A 10,212-nucleotide genomic window follows, 5' to 3' on the forward strand; every position below is an offset into this window, starting at 1 on the left:
AACAATGTCTGAGAGACATTCTGAGTTCCAACATGTACCTACTGAGAAATATTTTTGGTTCTTAACTAACGTACAGCAGCTGAGAGTATTTCTGCATTTCAGCAGTGTTGACATTTAAACTGTATATAAGGTGGTTTCCCCACGAAGGCTGCTCTAGAACTGGCCTGGACACTTGCAGGTACTGTGGTTACTACATCGATCACCAGACAGTGTTCCACATCACCAGCTCTGCTGCCAGCGTGGAGCTCCAGTGCAGCTCCAAGGTCTCTGAGAAGCCCCTGCTGGTGGAGTACGGCAGCTATGCCATCGGCCAGCGTAAGATGCATTTTATCTTTCAACCCTTCTTTGCATTTCAGATCTGTGAAGCAGCACTTTTTGGGCCCAGTAGGACTTAATTAAGTTTATGCAGCAAATTAGCTGTTGGGTTTCAGTTAATTTTCTTTTCTGCTCTCGCTAAGATGACTAAGAAACAAAGAACCTTTTCTAGGCTGTGCATCTGAGGTTTGTGGGCACGTGCAGCGTGCTCTGCTTTCCTGCGTGCACGCTGTTCTCTTCTGCACAGTCCTCAAAGCTTCCTGTGTGGCTATGACCACGGTGCAGTCAGTTGAAGTCTGCTGTTCCTGTTAGTTTTAAACCCCAACTTTTTGTTTGCAATGCTTCTATTGCTATAAGGCTCACAGGTAATGGAAAAAGTACCGAATAACCACCTGCTTATTTCACTGTTTCCATGTATTTATATATAGTGTGTGCAAATCTGAAATCTGAGCCAAAAAAACAGCTCAAAATATTAATAAACTCTGAGACCCTGAGTTTTTTTCCAGTCCTGAAAAATACAACTTGTTTACTGGTACTTTTTACCTGTGCTAGTCTTATAAATTCTTTTTAAGGTAGTAGAGAAGCAGTGGTTTCTAAACATAGTTACTTGTCACATTAGGGATACTTTATTCAATTTATATATGTAGTGTATGTAAAAAGAGGAGAAATTTGATTATTTTCATTTATAAGGCAGAATTATGTAGTTCATACACCACCTCAATGCAGGTTATTTACCAAAGTTGCATAGTGCTGCAAATTTTGGTTATTGGAAGTGACATTGTTCTTTAAAATAAAGATGGTTTTCTAAGCAGTCTTGTGTTACACCATAAAACACTGGCTTATTTGTTCCAGCCCCAGAGAGCCTGTGGTACATATTCCAGGAACAGCTGAATTAGAAATTTAGAGATCTTTTTTTCTCTTCTTTAATTCCCATTTGAATTCAATTTAAGTGCTGGCAATGCATACAGACTATTAAATTTAGATGAGTGTTATCATTCCTTGGAGCAGCTTAGTGACTGCAAATTGAAACAAGCCAGCAATATTTGTGAAAAGGAAATTTTGAGGTTTGGTTGCTTGGGGTTTTTTTGTTGTTGTTTGGTTTTTGTTTTTTTTTCTCCTTTTTAACCTCCAGCATGTCCACCTGGACATTTCAAGTGTTCCACGGGCTTATGCATCCAGCAGATGCAGCGCTGTGATGGCATAAACAACTGCTTCGACGAAAGTGATGAACTCTCTTGTGGTTTGTACTCACTTATTAGAGATCTTGACTGGAAAACACACTGAATGTATTCTCTAATCCTAGAAGGCAGCTGAAACAAGGTGAAATTTTTTAATGGGAATAACAAAAGATGTTTTCAGCTTCCTTTGTGCAGACTATATGTCAGTCTCTGGAATGCTCAATTCACAGTAAATTGTCAAGGGACAAAACCAAGAATAAAGAAGGTACATCACTGGAGAACATGAGGAAGAAATTTAGATGTGCAATAATAGCTGCAGTAGGATATATTTAAGTATGTGATAAAAACTGGAAATTATTAATGAAGTTCTGTCCCATTTAGAGAGAAGTTATTTTTTGTGGGGAAATGACAAAGGAGGGGTTCATAGAGTAGGGGATAGTGATACTAAACATCTCCACCTGAGGTGCTCACTGAACTCCTCTGTGCTCTAGTTTGTCCATGTGTAAAGTGGCACTGATGCCCATCCTTGTATTGGAATGTATTGCCCATCCTTGAAGGAATGAATGTTGTATCCAGACATAGTCAGAAGGGGATGTGTTAGCATTTACAGGAATGTTTCTGTACCTGATTTGGCTTATATTTTTAAAGTTGTCCGTGAGTGGAACTGTAACTCCAGCTTTGCAATACAGGACAACTTGCTCGCCTGCAATGGAGTGAGTGACTGTGAGAATGGAAAAGATGAGCAGAACTGCACCCACAGTAAGGCTGCTCTCCTGAATAATTTTTTTCCTCTCTTTTGTCATCTGTCTATTCCTGACTTAAATTCTGGATGCTGCATTCAAAAGGCTAAGAGGCACTGTCAAATCTCACTTAGGCTATATCATTCCTTTCAATTCTTCTGATACACTTAGAAAAAAGCCATTACAGGTTTTAAACTATTTCTTTTTAATAAGCTCATGAACATCTGTTTTTGCAAAATACTGGCAGAAGAATTAAGTACATGGGGATCTAGGGATTTAAAGCTGAATCTGAGATTTTATCTCTTTACAACATAATCTGTGCAAATTAATTCCTGGACCCATTTTACCATCTGTAAAATAACTATTAAAATTATGGTTCATCTGTAGTAGTTTTTAGGGCTATTATAAGGTTAGCAAAAACCATAAATTTAGCATTAGCCAAATGAAAGTTTTGAATCAGAACTTTCTTGAACTTTTTAGACTAAATGGATCCCATGCTGCAAGAGACTTTTTTAAAGAAAACTTTTTTGACCCCTCTGACAAGACAGTCTGTGTAAATGATTACAGGATACTTCTGTGCATTGACAAGAAAAATGGATTTGGTTTGAGTGCATGTATTTTAAGCCACAGGGAAACAGGAAATGCTGAGGTTTGGGGGTTGCTGGATACAGTTAATGAGGCTGTTTTGACTGCAATCTTTCATTTCACATTTAACACCGAAATAGAAAGGAGAGCTCCCTTCCAGAGTACTGGATGTTTTCTCTTGCTATCCTTACACTCTACATCTAATTTTCACTATTATATCTCTGTGTGTTAGTGCTGTGGGAAAGGATGGGAAGAAATCTTTGTTGGGACTTGGCCAGGTAAATACACACCCAAGTACAGATGCATTTCTATTTGAATGGTTCGTTCTGTTTAGAGGTTAAGCCATCCCCACCTATGTGTTTTTTTTGTCATATTACTTCCTATCTATTAATACATGTACATCTTCTATCTGTTCAGACATGTCTTCACGTGTTAAGCTGAGCCAATGGTTGTTTTGGGTTTTTTTCCTCACAACTATTTCAGGTATTCCCTGCACCAACCACACATTCAAGTGCAGGAATAACATTTGCATTAGGAAACAATATGCAAGATGTGATGGGACTGTGGACTGTGTTGATGGAAGTGATGAAAGCAGCTGCAGTAAGTTCCTCTCAAATATCCATCTTTCTGAACTTTGAACTTTTTTGCACAATAAAGACCTTTATTGCTTCCCATTTTGGAGTGGGTACAAGTCGGGCTGCAGGTACTGAATTTTTATTGCATTCTTTTTGTGATAGCTGGGTAATGATCAGCTATCAGTTTACCTCTGATCTGGTTGCAGAACTTGCCAAGTTCCTGTGGGAGGGTGGGCTTACAGTTCTGGGAGCCTTAGAAAGCTGTACTGCTTTTTTCAGCTGTGCTGAGGAGTAGGGCAGCAAGGTTAATTACAGAGTGAACTTGGTTTGCTGGGAAGGCAGCAACTTTGCTGTCTGCAGCCAGGGTCTTCATTGAAGTCAGACCATATGTGGACTTCAGGAGTGATACAGCTGCAATGAGAAAAAAAAATCACAAACTTTTCACTTCTCTGACTCTTCCAGATGGTGAAGACCCCCAGTACTTCATAGTATCAAGTCAGGCTCTAGCCTTAAATCTTCCTAAAGTAATCTCTGTACAACCTTTTCAGTTTGTTTTGATGTAAAGGAAATAGATGATTATCAATGCAGCAGCAATAAAAGTGATGTTAGGAGTAGTTGCTTAAACTGGATGGTCTCAAGTATATTACATAACGTGGATGTGTTGGAACAAGTCCAAAGGATGTTCCTGGAGATATCTGTGGGCTGGAGCACCTCTCCTGTGAAGACAGGCTGAGACAGCTGGGGTTGTTTAGCCTGGAGAAGACAGCTGTAGGAAGAAGGCTCTTAGCACCTCCCAGTACCTAAAGGGACCTACAGGAGAACTGGAGAGGACCCTTTCACAAGGGCATGTAATGGTAGAACAAGGAGGAATGGCTTTATAATAAATAAAACCTGATAGATTTAAATTTGATATAAGGAAGAAATTCTCCACGGTGAGGGTGCCGAGGCCCTGGCAGAGGTTGCCCAGAGAAGCTGTCAATGCCTCATCCCTGGAATTGTTCAAGGCCAGGCTGGATAGAACCCTGACCAACCTGGTTTAATGGGAAACTGTCCCTGCCCATGGCAGGGTGGGTTGCAACTAGATGATCTTTAAACTCCCTTTCCAAACCGAACCATTTTAGGATTTTGCCTGACTCTCAGCTGTCTCTGGCATGCTGCCTGCCATATGCCTATTTTTATTTGGAATCATTAAAGCTGCATTCGACTTTGTGGATGTGTTCAGGAAAGGGTCCAGAAATATTAACATCTATGTGTGGGAGCGTGGGACTAAAACTCCTGAGCAGAAACTTTATGTGCAAGCACTAGGGATGGACAGGACGCTCTACAGAAGCATCTTTCTTGCTTGCTTTTCAAATTAAGAGTTCAGATTTTTGTTCTGATGAGACATGACTTCTTCACATGTTAGTAATATACATTGTCAGTCAGTTATTTCCATACAAAATAATGATTGTACCACCTTATTTGTCAAATAAATGTCCAATCCCCACATACATTTTTCTTGTATCATTCCCATTGTTTTGGCAAGAAATAAGAGTCCTGATGAGATTGAACTTCTTTGTTGATGGTATCCTTTCAGGTCAGGGTTGGCAGTATCAAAAAGAGATAACGGTTTGCCTATTTGTATATATTCATTGTGATGCTTATTAAATCAGTGGATCCTTTGACATTTCTGACACAAGAAATATTTAGAGGCTAATTTCTGTATCAGAGCTAGAAAAGGGACTAAGTAAAATTTCCCGACTGGTGGCTTTTTATGGAGTCATCTCTGATTTAATTGATAGAGTAGCCAAAGAGAGAAGTTTTGTGATTATAGCCAGGGAATTAAATAGATTTCAAAATATTTCAAAGTTCAATATTCTTTCATGCCTTATGTGGGAATCCCCCTCATTAAGGGAAAGTATTGGAGATGGGGATTACAACCTGAAATACTTTTTGCAGGTTGTGGCAGTAGCAAGATCAACAACCTCATCTCTCGGATTGTGGGCGGCTCGAACACTGAGGAAGGCGAATGGCCCTGGCAGGTCAGCCTTCATTTTGTGGGAGCTGCTTACTGTGGAGCATCAGTGATATCCAAAGAATGGCTTGTGTCTGCAGCCCACTGCTTTCAAGGGAGCAAGTAAGCAATCTTCCCTCTATACCTGTCTCAAACACGGCCAGAATCCACAGGTGCCTTCATCTTCCAGAGTTTGACCTGCATGTCTATACCTGTCCCAAACATGGCCAGAATCCACAGGTGCCTTCATCTTCCAGAGTTTGACCTGCATGTCTATACCTGTCCCAAACACGGCCAGAATCCACAGGTGCCTCCATCTTCCAGAGTTTGACCTGCATGGAGGTGCTGTGCTCTTCTTTCCCAGCCCTGCCGTCGGTGGGTGTTCTGAGGTGCTTTTTGAAGGCGCAACTTGTCGTTTGCTCCCACCCAGGCTGGCAGACCCCCGAGCGTGGCGTGCCCACCTGGGCATGCGGAGGCAGGGCCGCGCCGCGCTGGTGGCCGCGGTGCGGCGGATCGTGGTGCACGAGCTGTACAACAGCAGGAACTACGACTACGACATCGCGCTGCTGCAGCTGAGCGCGCCCTGGCCCGACACCATGGGCCACCTCATCCAGCCCATCTGCCTGCCCCCGTCCTCCCAGCGAGCCCGCAGCGGGGACAAGTGCTGGATCACAGGCTGGGGCCAAAAGCAGGAAGCAGGTGCGTTTTATCCCTTCCATTGAGCTGATTTTGTTCACAGGAGCCTTCACAGCTGGAGAGGGTGGAGTGTGCATGGGTGGCAAGCACAGTTCTCTCATTCTCAGAGTTTTTCATAGAGGTGCGCAGAGAGAAATGAAAGAGAAAACAATTTCTAATTCTGCTCCTTGTTTTTCCTATGTGGAATGTGTTTGGAGAATTGTTTACCTGGGGTGAGTGCTTGGTTGGATTCTGGTGAGGATGGTTTGAGCCTGATGGCCAATCCAATCCAACCCAATCCAATCCAACCCACCTGGGGCTGGACTCTCAGAGAGGGTCACGAGTTGTGTTAGAGTCAGAGAAAGTAGTATGTCGTTTTAGTATCTTCTTTTTATATAGTATATTAATGTATTTTAGCACAGTTATAATAAAGAAATCATTTAGCCTTCTGGATTGAGTCAGACATGGCCATTTTTTCCCATTGGGTTCACCTCCATTTACAATATGCATGTACCTTCATATACTCGGGGAACTTGGCTGCTGGTCCCAGGGATCTGAATTTCTTCCATATAGTGTTGTTAGTGTAGGGAGCTACACTTACCCCAAAATATCACAGTGTTGTCTTTCCCCTCCGTTCCCCTTGGAGGTGTGGGACACATGGTGTGGTTTTTCTCTTTGGGCTGCTGGTTAATCATATGTAAAATTAAAAAGCTGGTTATTTGAAAGATAAATGTAATGCCTCAAAAAAAAAAGGGGGGGAGTCATCTTTTTCTCGTGTTTCCCCCTAGTCCCTTCATCAGTTTCTATAATACAAGTGCCAAATCAATCTTGTAATGCCAAAATATACTTTATTACATACTAGCTTTATCAAATCCTAAAATAAAAGTTTCATGATTTAAACCAGTGCTGGCATATTTGAATATGTGGGTGAGGGCTTTTTGGCTATGACCAGATTTTGAAGGGAGCACCTGGTGATGAGATTGGGCCTGCTGTATTGAAAGGAGGAGAAACTTTAGGTTAATTTGGTTATTATTAAAATATATATCTTATGAAAAAGAGGTGTTTCACCAAATCTTACAGACAGAAAGAAGCAAATGTGGAAATTGGTTCTTTATGCTGTGAGAATTTGAATTCTGAAACTGACTCATAATCTTAATCTTGAATTTGGCTTCTTCACGTATGCTGCCCTCACTGCAAGTCTATCATGTGATGATCTAAATATATTTGTAAAATTCCGTTTCCTTTCTGAAATAAAAAGAGAGCAAATTAAGAAGCCTTGAGATGTTTTGGGGGAAAAAAACCCCAAACTTTTTGACCAATCCTAGTGATTTTGGCCAAGCCTAGTGATTGTGTTTGGGGTGGCTGAAGGACCCAGATCAAATCACACAATTCCCTGATAGTTGGAAGAGGCTTCCTGCTCTGTTGCAGTTTGGAATCTGGAATAACGCAATGGTCTAAAGTATCTGTGAATATTTTCTGAATATTCTGCTCTGAATTCCTCTTCCAGACAATGAAGGTTCGGCAGTTCTTCAGAAAGCAGAGGTAGAAATTATTGACCAGACGCTGTGTCATTCCACGTACGGGATTATCACAGCTCGGATGTTCTGTGCCGGGCTGTCGTCTGGGAAAAGAGATGGGTGTAAAGTATGTACCTCAGCAAACTTGGCACAGAGCTGATCTGGTCTTTCATTGCTGCACGAGGAGGTGTAAAGTTGACAGGCAGACCACTCTGTGGTCAATATGTTTCAGTTTTGAAATAGAGCAATGTGAGGATTTTCTGTCAGCGGATCTCTTCTGTGGGTGATTTCAGAGCTCTGCTGCTTTACGTGCATGAGTAGCATCACTAAATTTCAGTGGCAGGTCAAAAGCCAATCAAATTGCAAGTCCCAATAACAAGTTGAAATTTCATCGTAATAGGCTCTCAGCTGAAAAAAAACCTGAGAAACTAGCTTGTCTTTTCAGGATCCCTCCCCTCCAACTTGGAAATACAGGACTGTGTCATGACATGCAGACAATTAGGCATAAATTTGCAAATGTAAGATATTTCTGACCTGGAAAAGCTGAAAGATAAATGTAAAGTGCTGAATTTATTTCTGGTAAATAGTAGTAAAACTCCATAGATTCACAGTATCTATATGACACTTAATATTAGAGATCTTATTGCCATATAATAATATATTGAACTTTTGTGAACCTTTTTATGAACATTTTAGCATTTACTGCTAAAACAGTAGTAGATTTATTGCTGAAATAATAAGACCATTTATTTATGATGGAGATCTGGAATCTTCAAGATATTCTAGCTTTCACTGATCTACATAAAAATGAGTGAGCCTTCAAAGGCTGAAGGAGTATAATGCTCCAGCTGTTTTTTAAGGTTAGTGAGGCCATTGATATTAAGTATAATTTTCAATAACTGGAGAATTTGTTTGTTTATGACTGCTCAAGATACAGCCAGGGAAATACATCATGTTGGCTTCTTTTTTGTAGAGGCAATGATTTGTTTCTGTGTCTGGCAGTTGTTAGAGCAAATCAAATTGTGGTATTCTTGTTCTGTGAAAAGTGGTAGTGTTCCATTTTTGTCCCAGGAATGAAAGAAAATACTTGCAAATTTTACTCTCTAAAATCTGAAATCTTATTTGTCATGGAAGGAAAAAAAGTCTTCTAAATTTTTTGCCTTTTTTGAGGCAATTCAATATAACCTTATTTTGAGGAGTGGGTGGCACCTGAGCACCTTGGAAGAGGGCTCTTCCAACCTGCATATCCCAAGAACCTATAAAGTGAAGGCAAAATAATTTTCTAGCTCTAACAAAATATTTGTCTAGAAAAAAAGTACTTCTCTTGCAAAACATCTGAATTTTGCCAAATGCACCTTTTGCTTTTAGAAGTTGTTTCTTGCACCCAATATTTTGGTAAAGTTAATTTGCCACTGGGTGTCTGTTTCAAAGATGCTGTGTGTACAGCAGAGCCTTACAGTGAGGTATCAGCTTGGTTTCCTCAAATTGAAAATTTGCATTTGGTGGCAAATTATTTTATACCTGATGCTCTGCCACTGTATTTCTAAAAGAGCACCCTGTAAAGGAAGAGTCCTAGTTGCTTTGTCTTGTATTACAGCATCATGAGATCCTGTAATAAATTCTGAAGTCTAGAACAGACTTCATTTTAACTGCTCTAATTACAAAGACATTATGGGCCCCTAAACATTATAATGCTGACTAGTATTTACTAGAGAATAATCCTTAGGCTCTTTTTCCTTCTTAAAAAAAAAAAACCAACAAACCCCCCCCCCAAAAAAAACCCCCAAAAAAACCCAATGCAAAACAATTAAGGGAGTCCATCTGTTTTTATTCACCTTTAGTTTGAAATAAGTCATACAATTATTAAATACTTTATTGTATTTATCTTATTTTATTTTCAAATATTTTTAAAAGCTTACTATTTTTGAGTTTTAGTGTGTAACCTATGAATGTATATACATGTTAAGTAGCAGATCTAGGGTTTAGCTGTAAGTGTGAAGTTAGGGAAAAAAAAGTGAATTTCAAATATAGTCCATGCAAAGTAATATATTTATTAGCATCTTTAAAGAGTGAGAATTACCTTCTCTCTTGTGAAAGAGCAAACTTTGATAAAATTGTGCAATACCATCTACTTGAAAAAAAAAAATCTCTCAATTGTTTGAACTATGTGAATATGAAAATATAATCACTGAAATTATGCAAAATATCTCCTCTGGATTTTTCCCCAGCTTTCATAATTCATATTGTAAACATATATAATTTGATGCATTATTTTTAGGGTGATTCTGGTGGACCACTGTCATGTCAAAGCAATGGAGATGGAAAATGGTTTTTGACTGGCATTGTGAGCTGGGGTTATGGATGTGGAAGACCAAATTTCCCAGGTGTCTACACAAGAGTGTCAAATTTTGCACCATGGATACACAAATATGTGCCTTCAGTCTTGTAACTTGAAAACTGTTTTCTTGGGATAAAATGTGACCTGGACATCTTCATTAAAGTCATATTTGGAGAAACTGTTCAGTTGTGGAATTTCCTTGCATTTTTTGATTCTTTGTGGAATCTCTTGCTGATTCTGGAATTCTCATATGGGGGTAATAAATATCAGTGTTTTGAGCTTTGGTGAAAAAGGAG

At 39.8% G+C, this 10,212-nt stretch overlaps 1 protein-coding gene across 1 annotated transcript in view; it reads left to right on the forward strand.

The window, feature by feature from the left end:
* The window catches only part of TMPRSS7 (transmembrane serine protease 7), a 42,758-nt gene extending 32,661 nt beyond the window's left edge, over positions 1-10,097 (forward strand). Inside the window, exons 11-18 of the mRNA XM_021535411.4 lie at positions 179-315; positions 1,448-1,555; positions 2,142-2,252; positions 3,302-3,418; positions 5,332-5,509; positions 5,817-6,085; positions 7,569-7,705; positions 9,857-10,097. Coding sequence (XP_021391086.3) covers positions 179-315; positions 1,448-1,555; positions 2,142-2,252; positions 3,302-3,418; positions 5,332-5,509; positions 5,817-6,085; positions 7,569-7,705; positions 9,857-10,027 — 1,228 coding nt within the window. The 3' untranslated portion in view covers positions 10,028-10,097. The remainder of the gene's footprint in view (positions 1-178; positions 316-1,447; positions 1,556-2,141; positions 2,253-3,301; positions 3,419-5,331; positions 5,510-5,816; positions 6,086-7,568; positions 7,706-9,856) is intronic.
* Positions 10,098-10,212: the final 115 nt, after the last annotated feature.

Source organism: Lonchura striata, chromosome 1 (assembly GCF_050655825.1).
Source record: "Lonchura striata isolate lonStrDom1 chromosome 1, ASM5065582v1, whole genome shotgun sequence".
Taxonomy (NCBI): Eukaryota; Metazoa; Chordata; class Aves; order Passeriformes; family Estrildidae; genus Lonchura; species Lonchura striata.